Source organism: Ranitomeya imitator, chromosome 1 (genome assembly GCF_032444005.1).
Source record: "Ranitomeya imitator isolate aRanImi1 chromosome 1, aRanImi1.pri, whole genome shotgun sequence".
In the NCBI taxonomy this organism is placed as follows: domain Eukaryota; kingdom Metazoa; phylum Chordata; class Amphibia; order Anura; family Dendrobatidae; genus Ranitomeya; species Ranitomeya imitator.
Genome location: NC_091282.1, coordinates 337544922 through 337564111, shown reverse-complemented (window position 1 = coordinate 337564111; position 19190 = coordinate 337544922). Strand labels below are relative to the sequence as shown.

General features: G+C 46.5%; 1 protein-coding gene across 1 annotated transcript in view; it reads left to right on the top strand.

Annotated features, from left to right (window-relative positions):
- Positions 1–19190, top strand: part of UNG (uracil DNA glycosylase) — a 62807-nt gene that overhangs the window by 14636 nt on the left and 28981 nt on the right. The window contains exon 5 of the mRNA XM_069759572.1: positions 8368–8465. Within this exon, the coding sequence (XP_069615673.1) occupies positions 8368–8465 (98 nt within the window). The remainder of the gene's footprint in view (positions 1–8367; positions 8466–19190) is intronic.

Here is a 19190-nt window from a genome sequence, read left to right as displayed (position 1 = left end):
TCAGAGACAGATGGAACAATAAGGATTTTAAACAAAAAGGAAACCTGTTTAATAAACGTCCATTCAAGCCAGCCGACAAATTCCAGTAATTATATTCCTCCAGTGGGTGGAAGATTAAAACAATTTAGGCAACAATGGGAAGAGATAACAATAAATACTTGGGCCATTAAATTAATATCTTCAGGCCTCACATTAGACTTTATTAGAACTCCACCGGACTCCTTCCTCCTTACCACCTTAAGATCCAGGCCTCAGCAAGAGGCACTTGAAACAGAGGTTAAAACCCTCCTACGCAAACAAGTCCTAGTGGAAGTCCCATCTTCCCAGAGGGGGAGGGGATTTTATTCTCCCTTGTTTCTGATTAATAAGCCGGATGGCTCTTTCAGAACCATAATTAATTTAAGAAAGCTGAACTCCTTTATAAGGCCTAAAACATTCAAAATGGAATCCATTCGTTCAGCCATAAAGAATTTATTTCCAAACTGTTACATGGTAGTATTGGATCTTAAGGATGCTTACTATCATATTCCTATACATCATTTATTCCAGCAGTTCCTTCGGGTAGCAGTCTGTATAGAGGGACAAATTCGTCATCTACAATATAAGGCGATGCCCTTCGGATTATCCATGGCCCCAAGGGTTTTCACAAAATTGCTATTGGATGTTATGTCTTTCCTAAGAGTAAAAGATACTTTAGTCATTCCATATCTAGATGACCTATTGATTGTGGGTAAAGACCCCCTACAGTGTGAGCAGAGGTTACGGGAAGTAGTGGTTTCCTTACAATCCCTGGGGTGGCTGGTTAATTGGGAAAAATCTAGACTTCAGCCGGTTAAGTGTCAGAAATTCCTAGGGCTCCTTCTAGATTCAGCTGACCAGATTTGTAAGCTGCCTGAGGATAAGAAAATCTCCATAGTTGATAAGGTATCTTTAGCAATAGAAAATCGTAGTATGTCACTCAGACAGAGCATGTCATTACTAGGTTCTCTGACATCGTGTATCCCTGCGGTCCAGTGGGCACAGGCTCATACTAGGCCTCTACAAAAATTTATATTAGAGGAGGACATTAAGAATAGAGGCTGTCTGGATAGAACAGTTTATCTAACAACGGAAGTATTACACTCCCTTAGGTGGTGGTTAAATCAGAAAAACCTTTCAAAAGGGGTTCTCTGGATAATTTCCCCCTCTAGTATAGTGACCACAGATGCTGGTCCTAAAGGCTGGGGGGCACATTTTAAGGATCAGTGGGTTCAGGATCTTTGGTCTAGTTCGGAACTAGATAGTTCTTCAAATGTCAAAGAGTTGAGGGCAATATATTATTCCCTACTTCACTTTCTTCCTCAGCTCAGCGGCTCTCACACAAGAGTGTTCTCCGACAACACCACGGCAGTAGCTTACTTAAACCATCAAGGAGGTACGCGGTCGGACAGACTCAGGCAGCTGGCATCAGACATCATGGAATTAGCCGAAGGTCATCTGCTATCACTATCAGCAGTTCACATCAGGGGCACAGACAACTTTCGTGCCGATTTTCTGAGCCGTCACACCCTTCATCAAGGGGAATGGATGCTAAACAGAAAAATTTTCAAAATGATAACAGCGCAATGGGGTATTCCTCAAATAGACTTGTTTGCCACAAGAGCCAACCGACAGGTCAGGATGTTTGCCTCTCTAAACAGAGAGGACAAGCCGGACATACTCGATGCCCTCCAAGTGCCCTGGACTTTCGACCTGGCATATGCTTTTCCTCCATTGAATCTACTACCTTTGGTAATAAGAAAAATAAGAGAAGAAGGAACAAGAATTCTATTAATAGCCCCATTCTGGCCCAAAAGGCCATGGTTCTCATGGCTGAGGGCGATGTCAGTGTCGGACCCGTGGATTCTGCCTCAATCCAAGGACCTGCTCTCTCAGGGTCCGTTCCTTCATCCTCAGGCAAAAGGCATGAATTTAACTGCATGGAGTTTGAAAGGCAGTTACTAAATCTCAGGGGGTTTTCTAGTGGGTTAATAGATACTCTGATGAAAAGTAGAAAACCCTCAACTACCAGGATTTATGTCAGAATTTGGAGGAAATTCCTTCAATTCCATACTACACAACTTTCCGCTGATATTCCTATATTTCCAATATTGGAATTTCTACAAAAAGGTCTGGAATTAGGACTCTCTGTAAGCACTCTGAAAGTGCAGGTGTCAGCCTTAGGAGCTCTTTTTAATTTTGATGTAGCAGGTAATAAATGGATATCTCGGTTTATATCTGCCTGTGAGAGATCGAGACCAATTAGCATACCTCGGGTCCCTCAGTGGGATCTATCAATAGTCCTAAATGCATTGACTCAATCACCTTTTGAGCCTCTCCATGCAGCCTCACTAAAAAATATTTCTTTAAAAACGGTATTATTAGTGGCATTAGTTTCTGCTAGAAGAGTAAGTGATCTTCATGCTTTATCTATAGATCCTCCCTTTTTTGTGGTAACATCAGATAGGATACTTTTAAAAACAGATCCTTGTTATCTCCCTAAGGTGGCTTCTACCTTTCATAGATCCCAGGAGATCCAGTTACCTACCTTTTATGAGAACCACTCAACTCCAGAAGAAGAAAGACTTCACACCCTAGACGTAAAAAGGACTGTCTTAGCCTATTTAGAGAGAACTAGGGACTGGAGGAAGAGTAGGGCTCTCTTTGTGTCTTTTCAGGGTAAAACCAAGGGTGCCGGAGTCACAAAGAACACATTATCTCGCTGGATCAGAGAGGCAATAATCTTGGCGTATAAGGCCGGAGGGAAAGATCCTCCAATGCATGTGGGAGCGCACTCTACAAGAGCCTTGTCGACTTCCTGGGCAGAAAGGGCAAATGTGCCAATAGACCTTATATGTAAGGCTGCAACTTGGTCTTCACCGAATACCTTCTATAAGCATTATAGATTAGATCTATCCTCTGCTTCTGATCTAACTTTTGGTGTATCGGTCCTTGACTCAGTAAACCCACCCAGTCTATAGTCTCTGCAATTCTCTCTAGTGGGTGCTGTCGTGGCGAATAGAAAATACCGGATTACGTACCGGTAATGCTCTTTTATAGAGCCCACGACAGCACCCGTTCACATCCCTCCCTTTTCTGTATATAGTTGCACATGGTGCTTGTTTGGTGAGGTGTAAATATTAGAAAGATATAATGAGGTTGTAAATATGTATATATATGGATATACCCGAACCTGTTAACTAAAACCTGGCGGCGGTTCCTCCTATTCTCTGTAAAACAACTGAGGAGCGAGGGGGGGCCGCCCCTTTTATCTCTCTGTAGGTTTCCTGCTCCTAGGGGCGGATCCCCTCTCTCTAGTGGGTGCTGTCGTGGGCTCTATAAAAGAGCATTACCGGTACGTAATCCGGTATTTTTCTCAGGTTTTCCTAAATGGTTGGTGCAAATGACAGTCAGTCTAATAAAAGTCATCACCCGTAAGAGTATACATCGAATTTTATTGAAGAAACATCCCAATGATAACAGTATAATCTCCAAAATGAATAAAAACTCAAAATGCACTGTTCCAAATTATTAGGCACAGTAGAATTTCTAAACATTTGATAGGTTTTGAAGAACTGTAAATGCTCATTGGTGGAATGTTCAGCATTAGGAGTTAAAATTCACTGAACAAAAAAGCTATTTAACTCCAAAACATCCTAACAGGCCAAGTTACATGTTAATAGGACCCCTTCTTTGGTATCACCTTCACAATTCTTGCATCCATTGAATTTGTGAGTTTTGGAGAGTTTCTGCTTGTATTTCTTTGCATGAAGTCAGAATAGCCTCCCAGAGCTGCTGTTTTGATGTGAACTGCCTCCCACCCTAATAGATCTTTTGCTTGATGATACTCCAAAGGTTCTCTATAGGGTTGAGGTCAGGGGAAGATGGTGGCCACACCATGAGTTTATCTCCTTTAATGCCCATAGCAGCCAATGAATCAGAGGTATTCTTTGCAGCATGAGATGCATTGTCATGCATGAAGATGATTTTGCTCCTGAAGGCACGTTTCTGCTTTTTATACCATGGACGAAAGTTGTCAGTTAGAAATTCTATATGCTTTGCAGAGGTCATTTTCACACCTTCAGGAACCTTAAAGGGCCCTACCAGCTGTTTCCCCTTATTCCGGCCCAAAACATGACTCCTCCACCTCCTTGCTGACGTTGCAGCCTTGTTGGGACATGCTGGCCATCTACTCCATCCATCTGGACCATCCAGGGTTGCTCGACACTCCTCAGTAAACAAGACTGTTTGAAAATTATTCTTCATGTATGTCTGGGCCCACTGCAACCGTTTCTGCATGTGAACACTGTTTAGGGGTGGCCGAATAGTAGCACCACAGCAAGCCTTTGAAGGATCCTACACCTGGAGGTTCGAGGGACCCCAGAGGCACCAGCAGCTTCAAATAACTGTTTGCTGCTTTGTAATGGTATTTTGGCAGCCGCTCTCGTAATCCATTTAATTTGTCTGGCAGAAACCTTCCTCATTATGCTTTTATCTGCATGAACTCTGTCTGTGCTCTGTTTGTCACAAATCTCTTCACAGTATGATGATCACTCTTAAGTTTTCGTGAAATATCTAATGTTTTCATACCTTGTCCAAGGCATTGCACTATTTAACACTTTTCAGCAGCAGAGAGATGCTTTTTATTTCCCATATTGCTTGAAACCTGTGGCCTGCTTAATGTGGAACATAATTTTTAAGTAGCTTTCCTTTAATTAGAATCACTTGGAAAACTAATTATCACATGTGTTTAAGATTGATTTCAGTGATCCATTGAGCCCTGAGACACAATACCATCCACGAGTTTATTTGAAAAACAAAATAATTAAATCTTTATGACACTTGAATCCAATTTTGCATAATAATTTGGAACACAGAGTAGACCGCCACAAGGTTTTTTGTTTGCACATAGTTTGGCAATACAGGTGTGGTGAGAAAGTAAGCGCATAATGACCAAATGGGAGAGACTTGGTTATGGGATAATCCCGAGTTTCCACACCTCAAAAACTTACAGGACGAAATTTTCTGGAAGCAGTATGGATTAACAACACTTTATTATCATTTGAACAAATTCATATAAAATTTGACATCCCTCAGGGATTGTTATAGATATTTGCAAATGAGACATGCCATAATTCATCAGTTTCTGTTTCCAAGGATGCGAATATCCAGATACCCATTGATAGGAGTGCTAACAACCCAAGGCCCCTCGGGCGTAATATCCTCTCTATATACCTTTCTACTAAACTCCAGGATGGCGTCTACTCAACTTGTTGTAGAGAGTAAATGGTGGCTATTAATCACTTCTATCACTTATGATCAGTGGAATGATGCCCTAGAGGCACTTACAATGGTGTCGCCAGCCGCAAATAATAAGTTAATACAACTATATATCCTACATCAATCTTACCTGACCCTGAGTAGACGACATAGCATTCGGCAGACTGGTAACTGATGAATGTCATAGGTGTGGGGAATTAGGAACGGACTTCTGGCATCTTGTTTGGAGTTGTTGGATAATACAAAGATACTGGAGCTAAGTTATAACTACATTAGAAAGGGTAATTGGGATACCCATTGAATGTAGTCCAGAGTTATGTATCTTGGGTGTTGTGGATGAAGAACTGTGGTTGCACTATGATAAAATATTTCTCCGGGAGGTTCTATTTATTGCTAGGAAAGCAATAGCACTAAGGTAGACATATTATATAGAAAAAGAGGATGTTCCCAGAAGTTCCATAAGATATGGGAGAGATGGTGAGGTTCCCTTTAAGGGTGAATCAGTCACCCCCACAATCGAAGATGAGATAAGCATTCTCTAATGCTGTAGATAAGCCCCCGATGTAACCTGAAAGATAAGAAAAAGAGGTTGGATTATATTCACCCAGGGGTGGTCCCGCTGTGGTGGGAGTCACGGTCCGGCCCAGGGCCTCCCATCTTCTTACGATGACGTCCTCTTCTTGTCCTCACGCTGCAGCTCCAGTGCAGGCGTGCTTTGTCTGCCCTGTTGAGGGCAGAGCAAAGTACAGCAGTGCGCAGGCGCCGGGCCTCTCTGACCTTTCCCAGTGCCTGCGCACTGCAGTACTTTGCTCTGCCCTCAACAGGGCAGACAAAGTACGCTGGAGCCGCAGCGTGACTACAAGAAGAGGATGTCATCGTAACAAGATGGGAGGCCCCGGACCGGATCGCGACGCCTATCGGACCTGACCTCAGCGGGACTGCTCCTGGGTGAGTATAATCTAACCTCTTTTTCTCATCTTTCAGGATCATTTCTGAATGCTGTAGATAAGTCCCTGATGCTGGTGGGCTTAGCTCACCTTCAATTTTGGGGGTGACATCGCATCTATCCCCTAATGCCATAACTTCATCTATCTCCCGATATGAACACTGATGTTGGTCCCTGTCAACATGGAAGGTGATGTGTGTAAATTGCAAGAGTGTACTTTTATTATGCCCAAATTGGTACGTGATCTGAATTTTGATAGAGAACCTGTTAATTCAATTGAGTGTGCAGTGCTTCATATTGGAAATGATCCTAAGTTTTTATTTGTTTACTCTATTATTGAGCGTGTTTTGTTACCTACTTATTATTGTAAAGGGTGACTTGATCATTCTAACCATATACTGTGATATTATATGTTTGTAACTTTACCCTGTGGAATCTTTCAATAAAGAGTTAAAAAAGATGCAAAAATTACTTATATTTTATTCTATTAATCTGCTTGACCAGCACAAAGAGAAAATGTTTAAAACATTGCATGGTCTTTGAGGCTCAAATGTATTACTCCACACATGTGAAGTGGCTGGCCATTGCAGATTTTCTTCAGTTTCCATTCCACAGCTGCAAAATCTTTACCAAATCATGATGTCTTTCATTGCTGGAATGCTGCAAATTTTGCTTTTTCAACCATTGCAGTGCATTGGGCAGCACGGTGACTGTGGTTAGCACTGCAGCCTTGCAGCGCTGGGGTCCTGGGTTCAAGTCCATCCACCAAGGACAACATCTGCAAGGAGTTTGTATGTTCTCTCCATGTTTGCGTGGGTTTCCTCCGGGCACTCCAGTTTCCTCCCACATTCAAAACTCATACTGATATGGAATTTAGATTGTGAGCCCCATCGGGGACAGCGATGATAATGTGTGCAAACTGTAAATCGCTGCGGAATATGTTAGCGCTATACAAAAATAAAGATTATTTTTATTGTATCCCAGGCCAATTTATGCTGCTGCGTTTTACTGCATTTTACTAAAATCTAATACAGTGCTGGCATGCTAATATTTATTGTACTTAGAGCCTTCAGTCATTGTCATCACTTTAGGCTACTTTCACGCTTCCGTCGGTACGGGGCCGTCTCAAACCGTCGGCCCGACGTACCGACGGATGTTGTGCTAAATTTAGCACAACGTGGGCAGCGGATGCAGTTTTACAACTCACCCGCTGCCCATTGCGATGAGCGGGGAGGAGGGGGCGGAGTTCCAGCCGCGCATGCGCGGTCGGAAATGGCAGATACATCGCACAAAAAAAAGTTACATTGAACTTTTTTTGTGCGTCGCGTCCGCCAAAGCACGACGGATCCGTCGCACGACGGATACGACGTGTGCCCATCTGTCGCGATCCGTCGCTAATACAAGTCTATGGGCAAAAAACTCATCCTGCAAGCACATTTGCAGGATCCGTTTTTTGCCCAGAAGACGGAAGTGTGAAACTAGCTTTAGGCTACTTTCACATTAGCGTTGGTACGGGGCCGTCGCACAACGGGGGCAGCGGATGCATTTTTCCAGTGCATCCGCTGCCCCATTGTGAGTTGCGGGGAGGTGGGGGCGGAGTTCCGGCCGCACATGCGAGGTCGGAAATGGCGGACACAACGCAGCAAAAAACGTTATATGTAACGTTTTTTGCTGCCGAAGGTCCGCCAAAACACGGCGCAACCATTGTGAGGTGCGGGGAGGCGGGGGCGGAGTTCCGGCCGCGCATGCGCGGCCGAAAAAGACGGTAACTGCGCACCAAAAAACGTTACATGCAACGTTTTTGGTGGCGACAGTCCGACGCAACCGTCGCACGACTGTTGCGACGTGTGGCTAAGCGTTGCAATGCGACGCTAATGTTAGTCAATGGAGAAAAAAACGCATCCTGCAAGTAATTTTGCAGGATGCGTTTTTTCTCCTAAACGACGCATTGCCACGTGCAGTGCACGACGCAAGTGTGAAAGTAGCCTTAGTCATAGACTCATTCACAGGGTCTAATCTGGTATAAAGAAAAGAATTTCCCCAGTCAGACATTTTTTTTTAATGTATTTATATTCTTTATCTCCTCCTTAGGTGCTAATTTTATATTTTGTTTGGATTTTTAGGTAAAGGTTGTAATTTTAGGACAGGATCCTTACCATGGTCCTAATCAAGCTCACGGTTTGTGCTTTAGTGTTCAAAAACCTGTATCACCACCACCCAGGTAATGAGGCTTTCTAATTTTTAACAATTTATTAACATCTTCGCTTCACAGACCATTTTCATCTTTGCTTTTTTCTTTTCCATCCAATATGACACCTTGTTTTTTGTAGGACGGGTTGTAATTTTTAATAACGCCATTCATGTTACCATTCAATGTTCCAAGTGTGGTGGAATTGAGAGGAAAAATGCAGTTCTGCTATGGCTTTTTGTGTTTTGTTTTTACAGAGTATATTTCATGGTAAAAGTTACTCTAAATCATGGTTCCAAAATTATTTATTCATTTTTTTTTTAAGTGGGCTGAAAAAAAATACATACAAAAAGTCTTTTGTTTGTCACTATATTCAAAGATCAGTAACATTTTTATTTTCTCCTTCCCCTAATTGGGGGACACAGACTGCCGTATACACCCTCCTGCTGGCTCTCAGCTATCCAGTTCTTGCTTAGTGTCCGGAGGCACACGGACGGGTTTGCTATTCAGACCCAAAACTCTTTATTTTATTTTTACCTTTTTACATTTTTTATTTTACTTTCTACAACGAAGGGGCGACCGATCCTTTCAAGGCTCCGAACTCCCCGAACCATCAACAGGCGAGCACGGAGAGCGTCGCCTCTCCGTATCCTCTCCTGTGACGTGCCACGCCTGAGCTAATTCATAGGGGCGACTGGTCCCTTCAAGGGCACCGATCTCCCCACACCCTGAACGGACAAGCACATGGAGTGTCGCCTCCACGTACCCTCTTCCCCAGCCAGGCCTAATACCGGACAACTGGCCCTGTCTATGCGGGGGGCTCGAACTCCGTGGATGTACAGAGGCACCCTCTCTTCGGCATCTGAGCAGCCCCCACTGTCCCACCACTGTTAAAGCGGATGGTACAAGGAGGTGGACGGCTCCTCTCCACCTCCCTAACACCTCCCTAATAAAAGGGATGGTGGATTGCGGTTTATCCCTCTATCCCTGCACCGTCCACGCTGCAATACGTAACCTGCAGCAGAACAGTAGAGTGCGTGCGCCTTCCTCAGGCCTGAAACACAGTCATCTGCGGCGGCTCCATGCGGGGACGCGCACTGATGGAGTGGATCCAGTCCGCAGTGGGCCTCTGCAGTGGGATATTCATATGCCGACAGGCAGCCTCAGCCATGGCTTCCCTGGGGCACACCTTCCTCAGGTAACACTACGGCCGTCTACAAAAATTTAGCCCCGGCTTCGGCCGGATGTGCAGGCCACATCCCGGAAGCGGCGCGTGCACTAGGGTGCGCTAAGGTGGCTCTGCCCACTTTTCTGGCGCTTCTTCCCTGGCTCGGGAGCAATTGTTTCTCTCGGCAACACACCCTCACTTCTACCCCTGGTATTGCCCACGCCGACTGTAGAAATTTAGGCCCCGGCTTGGGCCTATAAATGGAAGTCACTAGGCTCCGCCCACATCTCGTCTGTGGCTCCGCCCCACAAATTGGCACCTCTCTTCGAGACTTTACCACCTCTGCAACTCCTGGTGGCCATCTTGGTCCACCCTGCCTGCGCTCACACACACAGGGGCTATGGTTTTGCATTAAATGTGCACAACGACTCTGCAACCGGATAAAGAAGTACTGCTCTCTTCCCCTGCATCTTCCCCCTGTGCTTAAAGACACATGACGAATATCTCCTGCCTGGTCTAAAAGGTACATGACCAGTATTCCCTAGTCGTAAAGGTACATTATTATTATTTATCGTATATAGCACCATTAATTCCATGGTGCTGTATAAGAGAAAGGGGTTACATACAGGGTATAGATATCATTTACAGTACACAAATTTATGATGACATACTGGTACAGAGGGTAGAGCACCCTGTCCTTTCAGACTTGCATTCTACGGGATACTGGGGAAGAGACAGAAGGTCGGGGATGTGGCAGCTCGGGCGGTTGGTGAGGCAGAAGAATGGTTATTGCAGGCTGTAGGCTTTCCTGAAGAGATGGGTTTTCAGGTTCTGTCTGAAGGATCCAAGGGTGGTGGATAATCAGATGTGTTGAGGCGTGGAATTCCAGAGGATAGGGGATATTCGGGAGAAATCTTGGAGGCGGTTGTGTGAGGAACGAATAAGTGCGGAGTAGAGTAGGAGGTCTTGGGAAGATTGAAGATTGCGTGAGGGAAGATAGTGGGAGATTAGTTCAGAGATGTAGAGAGGGGACAGGTTGTGGATGGCTTTGTAGATCAGTGTTAAGGTACCTTCACACTGAACGATATCGCTAGCGATCCGTGACGTTGCAGCGTCCTGGCTAGCGATATCGTTCAGTTTGACACACAGCAGCGATCAGGATCCTGCTGTGCCATCGTTGGTCGGAGCTAGAAGTCCAGAACTTTATTTCGTCGCTGGACTCCCTGCAGACATCGCTGAATCGGCGTGTGTGATGCCGATTCAGCGATGTCTTCACTGGTAACCAGGGTAAACATCGGGTTACTAAGCGCAGGGCCGCGCTTAGTAACCCGATGTTTACCCTGGTTACCAGCGTAAAAGTAAAAAAAAAACAAACACTACATACTTGCCTTCCGCTGTCTGTCCCCGACGCTGTGCTTCTCTGCACTGTCAGCGCCGGCCAGCCGGAAAGCAGAGCACAGCGGTGACGTCACCGCTGTGCTTTCCGGCCGCTGTGCTTACACAGTGCAGAGAAGCACAGCGCCTGAGGACAGACAGCAGAAGGTAAGTATGTAGTGTTTGTTTTTTTTTACTTTTACGCTGGTAACCAGGCCCTGCGCTTAGTAACCCGATGTTTACCCTGGTTACCAGGGACTTCGGCATCGTTGGTCGCTGGAGAGCTGTCTGTGTGACAGCTCTCCAGCGACCAAACAGCGACGCTGCAGCGATCGGGATCGTTGTCTGGATCTCTGCAGCGTCGCTAAATGTGAAGGTACCTTTAGTAGTTTGAACTGGATTCGTTGGGGATTTGGAAGCCAGTGGAGGGATTTGCAAAGGGGAGGAGCGGGGGAGTAGCGAGGAAAGAGGTGGATTAGCCGGGCAGCAGAGTTGAGGACAGACTGGAGTAGTGCAAGGGAGTTAGCGGGGAGGCCACAGAGGAGGGTGTTGTAGTAATCGAGGCGGGAGATGATGAGGGCATGCACAAGAGTTTTAGTAGATTGTGGGGCTAGGAAGGGACGGATTCAGGGAATGTTTTTTAGTTGGAGGTGGCAAGAGTTTGGACGTGCGGTTTGAAGGACAGGGCAGAGTCGAGTTACCCCGAGGCAGCGGATTTCAGGTGCGGGAGAGAGCGTGGGGCTGTTTACAATAATAGATCAGGTAGGGGAGAGACGCGAGATGGGGGAAAGATGATGAGTTTGGTTTTGTCTACATTGAGTTTTAGGAAGCGAGAGTTGAAGAAGGAGGCTATGGCTGACAGACACTTCGGGATTCTGGACAGCAGAGACGTGACATCTGGGCCAGAGAGGTAGATCTGAGTGTCATCCGCATACAGGTGGTACTGGAAGCCATGGGACTTTGAGTTTTCCTAGGCCAAGGGTATAGATGGAAAAAAGTAAGGGCCCTTGGACAGAGCCTTGAGGGACTCCAACAGAGAGAGGGCGGGATGAGGAGGTAGTGTGGGAGCGGGAAACGCTAAATGTGCGGTCGGAAAGGTATGAGGCGATCCAGGACAGGGCAAGGCCTTTGATGCCAAGGGAAGAAATAATCTGTAGCAGTAGGCAGTGGTTGACTGTGTCGAAAGCAGAGGACAGGTCGAGAAGGAGGAGGATGGAAAATTGTCTGTTAGCTTTGGCTGTGAGTAAGTCATTAGTAATTTTGGTCAGAGCAGTTTCAGTGGAGTGGTGGGGGCGGATGCCAGATTGGAGGTTGTCAAGGAGAGTTAGATGAGAGGTGGGAGGAAAGTTGAGCATGGACATGCTGCTCAAGGAGAAGCAAACGGGAGCAGTGATATGGGGCTATAGCTGGGCATAGCAGTTGGGTCAAGGTTAGCTTTTTTGCGGATGGGTGTGATGGTGGCATGTTTGAAGGCAGAGGGGAAGGTACCAGAAGATAACGATAGGTTGCAGAGATGGATTAGGGCTGGAATGAGCATGTTAGAGGGGTTGGGGAGCAGGTGGGAAGGGATGGGGTCCAGTGCACAGGTGGTGAGGTGTGATTTGGAAAGGTGAGTAAGTTCTCCTTCAGTGATGTTGGAGAGGGAAGTTATTAGGGATGGGCAGAGGTCTGGTATATGGGGTGGTGGAACAGTAAAGGTTTGCCTTGTTTGGTCGATCTTGTTTTTGAAGTAGGTGGCAAAGTCATCGGAAGAGATTAAGGGAGTTGGAAGTGGCAGTGGTGGGCGGAGGAGAGAGTTAAATGTGCTGAACAGTTGTTTTGGGTTGTAGGATAGTAAGGATACAAGGTTAGTGAAATAGGTCTATTTAGCAGAAGTGAGGGCTAGTTTGAAGGCAAGTATAGCTTGTTTAAAAGCAGTGAAGTAGTTTGGCATGCGTGTTTTTTTTCCAACGCCGCTCTGCGATCCTGGATGCTTGTCGGAATTATTCCTGGTCTTAAAGGCACATGACCCGGTTTCCCTGGTCTTAAAGGCACATTACCAGTATTCCCTGTCTTAAAGGCATATGAATAGTCCGAAGCCGGTCACCCTAAATGAGCTCAGGAGCCCTCCGCCGCCGATCCCAGCTTATCCCAGAGTACCTAGTTCCCTGAGTGGGCTTAGATACTGCTGCAACCCATGGATTCTCTGACCAAGAGATTGAATCCCTCATGAACCCTCTGGCTCTGAGTGCTCGCAGGACCAATATAGATGGTCCCTTTCCTTCATGCGAGCCGTCGGCTAGCGGGAGCCGCAAGTTTTCTAGAAACGTACCCGCGCCTAGAAAACTGAAGTTTCACTTCCTGATCCCTCACCAATGATTTGCTGAGAACAAGTCTCTGAATATGGATTGGATATTGCCTTGGTTTTGGACTCTAGAACTTCAGTAAAGGATGGCTTTGCCTATTGAGATCATCAACCAATCTTTATAGATTGACGAGGACTTCGGTTCTACTCTAGATCACGCAGTGTCCCTCATGAAGAAACTAAACTCCCTCGCAGAGCATTTGCCATTCACACGGACAGGGAGCGTCCGGATAAGCGGTCCACTGGAAAGAAACCTCTGCTAGCGCGGTATCCTTTTTCAGCCAATAGGCAAACACGTGGGGTGTCCCCTCCACGTATACCAACCTAAGATGTGAGATGCCATGCCTGGTCTGTTTCTTAGGGGCGTCGGGTCCTTTTAAAGGGCATCGATCTCCCCACACCATCAATAGACGAGCACATGGAGTGTCGCCTCCATGTATCCTCTTCTGCAGCCAGGCCTAACACCGGACAACCAGCCCTGTCCACCCGGAGACCTTAACTCTGTGGATGTACAGATGCTCCTTTTTGGCATCCGAACACTCCCCGCCCCCCCCCCCCCTCTGCAACTCCACTATGTAGCAGATGATGCAAGAAGGCAGACGATCCCTCTCCACTTCCCTGTTAAGAGGATGGTGGATCGAAGGTTCATCATTTTAACTCTGCACCGTCAAAAGAGAGCAGCCGTTGCAAGAGATGGCTTTTCCTGACTTTCTGCATGCAGCCGCGCATTCTGCCATTTGGCATATTAACCAGGTAGAATCAGGATCCCTGCCCGATGGGTCATCAATTAAAAATACAACAGACTGTCAGATAGCAAATCTGGTCCGTTCCGTCTTGCAGTCTCCAGTTCAGCGCTCTACCCTTCCTTAGCCCCCGCATGTGTTGCTAGAGCAATGGTCTCCTGGTCAGAGACCTTATCTACTTTGTTTTCCAACATTAACCTTCTCCCGAAGACGGTACAGCTGGTCAATTAAATTTCTTGAGCGAGGAGACCAGCTGCTTCACGCCTCTCGGATGCATCTACTTGCGTGGCGCTGTCAGCAGCAAATGCCATTTCACTCAGAAGGACATTATAGCTCAGAGAATGGAAGCGTACTCTGCGTTCAACAGGCCTCTGACATCACTCCCTTACCAGAGTGATCGGTTATCTGGTGAGAAGTTGGGAGTGTTCCCCACTCAAAAACAAAGGATTGCATGTTTCCTATAGACCCAACCAGCAGTGGATCAGTTGTCCAGGACGGTCTAGATCTAAGGGATCTTGGTTCCAAAAAGGGGACCAAAAAGTAAGGCTGGGTTCCCATTGTGTTATGGGACCGCGTTAAACGGACAGCGTTGCACGGCGAAATTAACGCCGTGCAACGCGGCCGTTAACACGCCCATTCACGCTAATGGGAATGCGCTACACTAGCGCGTGCCATGTTCGGCACGCGCTAGAGACGCGCCGGAGATTCCTGGCGCGCCGCGGACGCTGCTTGCAGCGTCCGAGGCGCGCCCGCGGTCCGTTCCCCGCTCTCGCAGATCGGGGATCTGCGAGAGCGGGGACGTTACCGCGACCCCGAACGCGGCCCCATAAAAAACATTGCGTTAGCGCAATCCGCTAGCGCTAAACGGATTGCACTAACGCAATGTGACCCTAGCCTAAGACCGACCCTGAACCTCAAACTACTACCAAGCTTGACAAGGTCCCCCTTCAGATGGAGTTCCTTCGCTCAGCCATTACTTCAGCTGAAAAAAGTGGAGTTTCTGGCATCCACCGACATTCGGGATGCTTACCTTCACATTCCTATGTTTTCCCCTCTTCAAAAATTCCTTCGCTTTCCCTTTCGCGAACAGCATTTTTTAAATCACGACCTTGTCCTTCGGTCTTGCTACCGCACCCAGAATGTTCGCAAGGGTTATGGTGGCTGTCATTTTCCTCTTGCAGCCTAGAGGCGTGGTCGTCCTGCCCTATCTGGTTGACTTTCTAGCCGTTCTTCCAGGACTGCACTGAGTTGTCTATTTCTCTTGGAATACCCTCTCTCTCCTGGGCTGGCAGCTAAACATAGACAAGTTTTTCCTCATTTCCAGCCCAGCTGATATCCTTTTTGAGGATGATCCTGGAATCTTCCAGAATGTTCGTGATTCTCCCTTGAGACAAGGCCATGGCTCTTCAACAGGGAGCTCGTGCACTTTCACTCATCCCCTCATTCCATTCGATTTGGTAGAAGGGTTCTGAGGAAAATTGGTGACGACAATAGAAGCGGTTTCCTTTGCTCCTCTCTTTTTCTGCAGGTCAAACAGGCTTTCAGAGGGTAGTCTCTGAGCTCCTTCCTCATCCAGGGGAGATCCTTTTTCCCGGTTCATGGTTATTAGTGACTACCGATGCCAGTCCTCTTCTCCTGATCATTGTTCTGGGGATCCGAATGGTACGGCTAGTTTTACAGCAGGTCCACTGCCTTCTGGCGGATCACCCCATCCGATTCAGTCGGACAATCCCACGTCTGTGCCATACGTCAATCATCTAGCAGGTACCCACGGTCAGGCATCATGGCCGAGGTACCTCACATTCTCTGTTGGGCCACGATCTATCATTCGGTGATCTCGGCACTACACATCTTAGGCGTAGAATTCTGGGCGGCAGACACCGTCAGGGACCCGCCTCATGTTAGTGGGAACTTCACCCGGAAGTCTTCCATCAGATCTGTCTTCTCTGGAGCACTCCAGATGTAGGTTGGATGGCGTCCAGACTGAACGCCAATGTACTCTAAGTTCATGGTTCGGCCTCCAGATCCAAAAGCAATTGCAGTGCATGCTCTGGTTCTTCCATGATACCAGTTTCCATAACCCCTCTTCCACTAGTTCCGAGATCTTTTCGAAAGCAGGAAGGGCCCCAGTGATCCTGGGAGATCCGCACTGACCATGTCAGGTCTTCTTCGCTGGCGGAACTAGTATTTTTCCGTCTTATTGCAACAAAACTGCAAATATGGACTTCCTCGCAGGGAGTCATCACAAGTGATTCTTCCCTATCGTATACCGTTAGATCTTTGGGACCTTAATGGTCCCAGGAACCAGGCATCGGCAAAGCACGCCTGCAAGCTTGCGGGTTCGTCCAGTGCCCTTGTATTCTTGAAGCACTATAATTCCCAGATTTCCACAGATGTGAGTCTGGACAGGCGGACTCTGTAGGCCGGGGTGGCGCACTTGTAAGTTACAGTTTCACAAGGCCTGATCTGATGTTGTCCCCACCCAGGGATTGCACGGTCTGTGTCCCCCAATAATTTGTGCACTCCCTGTAAAATCTTTTTCTCCGAGCCATTCATTGGGGGACACAGCTCCCACCCTATTATTAGCTTGTGCTTTTTTTTATAATTTGACATGCTATACTCTCATATATGTGACATGCTATACGCTCATATGTTGTTATTGATTTCCTACTGCTTTTGCACTGAACTGGTTAGCTGAGAGCCAGCAGGAGGGTATATACTGCAGCGGAGGAGCTAACTTTCTTTGTATCACTTAGTGTCAGCCTCCTAGTGGCAGCAGCATACACCCACGGTCTGTGTCCCCCAATGAATGGCCTCGTAGAAAAGGATTTTACGGTTAGTACACAAAAATCCCTATTTTCTAATGATTCAGCTGTGTGAGGGCTGTTTCTCTGCATAACAAGCTGTTTATTTTATTGAGAAAAATTTGGGCTATATAGAGCCCTGCTCATAGTTATTGGCACCCATGAAGTTTAAGTGCATAATGTGAAATAAATCAACTGAAACAGTTGTATTTAACACAAGTGCGTTTAAAAAAAAAAAAAAAAAAGATAAACAATAATTTAAAACCAACACTGGGAGGGAAAAATATAAAAGCCTAAAGCTTGCTGTGACACTGGTATTAGTACCCTTTACATTAAGTTAGTATGGAAACGCATTTCGACTCGCCTGTGGTAAATTACAAATCAGAATCGCCTGTGGTAAATTGTCGGTGCCCATGTGACTTGAATGAGGCAATGAATGATGACTTCAGTGTTTTAAAAAGCCACATGATAGGCCCTGTTCCTTTGTCACAATGGTAAAGACAAAGACGCTGTCTGAGGACATCAGACGTGCTATTATTAGCACGTCTGAGGACATCAGACGTGCTATTATTAGCAAAACACAAGACTGCCAAAGGCCATCTCCCAGTTTCAATGGTGCGAAATGTTATTGGGAAGGTTGCCAAGCATGGAACCGTCAAGAACCTCCCTGGACGTGGGGGAAAGAGGAAAATAGATAGAAGTCTTTGAAGGTTGGTGGAACATCTGAAGGCCAACCTGGAACAGTCTAGGGTTATGGTTTCAACAGGAACCATACTTTTTACACTAAACCAAGCATAACTTTATGGACAAAGGCCAAGGAAGAGACTATTGCTGTAGAAAAGGCTTAAAAAGGAACGACTGATGGTTGCCAAAGAGTACCTTGACTAACCACAAACCTTCTGGGAAATTGTTCAGTGAACAGATTAAATAAAAAGAGCTTTTCGGCAATGCAAAGCATCAGTTTGTTTACAGATGGCGCAATGAATATTACAAGGAAAAGAACAGCCTACCAACAGTTAAGCACGGTGGAGAATCGGCAATGCTGTGGGGTTGTTTTGCTGTGTCTGGTATTGGAGGCCTTGACCATATCGCAGGAATCATAAAATCGGAGAATTATAGAGAGGTTAGATTTAGAGCGAAATGTCCTACCCAGTGTAAAAAAAGAAAAAAATTGTTTGAATCAAAGATCATGGGTCCTCCAGCATTACAATGACCCAAAGCACACATGAATGGTTGAAAATTTAAAAATTGACTGTTTTAAAATGGCCAACAATGAGACCTGACCTTTGGGATGAGCTGAAATCTGCCGTTAGAAAAATGTACTCTGCAAGCATTCAAGAGCTTGAACAAACTGCAAAGGAAGCATAGGAGAAAATTCCAGCTGAGAAGTGCCAGAAACTTATAGCTGTCTACAAGAGAGCCTCCAAATCTACTATATAATTGTCTAAGGGTCACTTCCGTCTTTCTGTCCTTCTGTCTGTCACGGATATTCATTGGTCGCGGCCTCTGTCTGTCGTGGAATCCAAGTCGCTGATTGGTCTCACCAGCTGCCTGTCATGGCTGCGACCAATCAGCGACGGCCACTGTCCGATTAGTCCCTCCCCTGCAGTCAGCGCCCGCTCCATACTCCCCGCAGTCACCGTTCACACAGGGTTAATGCCAGCGGTAACGGATCGCGTTATGCCGCGGGTAACTCACTCCGTTACCGCCGCTATTAACCCTGTGTGACCAAGTATTTACTATTAATGCTGCCTATGCTGCGTCAATAGTAAAAACATCTAATGTTAAAAATAATAAAAAATCATTATATACTCACCTTCCACCACCTTTCCCGCTCCAGGCTACGGTCCGGTGAACGCTCCATGCAAGCGGCAGGTTCCGGTGGTATGGCAGAAGGACCTGCCATGATGTCACGGTCATGTGACCGCGACGTCATCACAGGCCCTGTGCAAGAAGGACCTGCCATGACGTCACGGTCATGTGATCGAACTACAACTGGCCCTCGGAAGGTGAGTATATGTGTTTTTTTTTAACCCCTTCCCGACCTGTGACACAGCGTATGCGTCAAGAAAGTCGGTGCCAATCCGACCTGTGACGCATATGCTGTGTCACAGAATGATCGCGTCCCTGCAGATCGGGTGAAAGGGTTAACTCCCATTTCACCCGATCTGCAGGGACAGGGGGAGTGGTAGTTTAGCCCAGGGGGGGTGGCTTCACCCCCCCGTAGCTACGATCGCTCTGATTGGCAGTTTCACTTTCAACAGCCAATCAGAGCGATTTGTAATATTTCACCTAAAAAACTGGTGAAATATTACAATCCAGCCA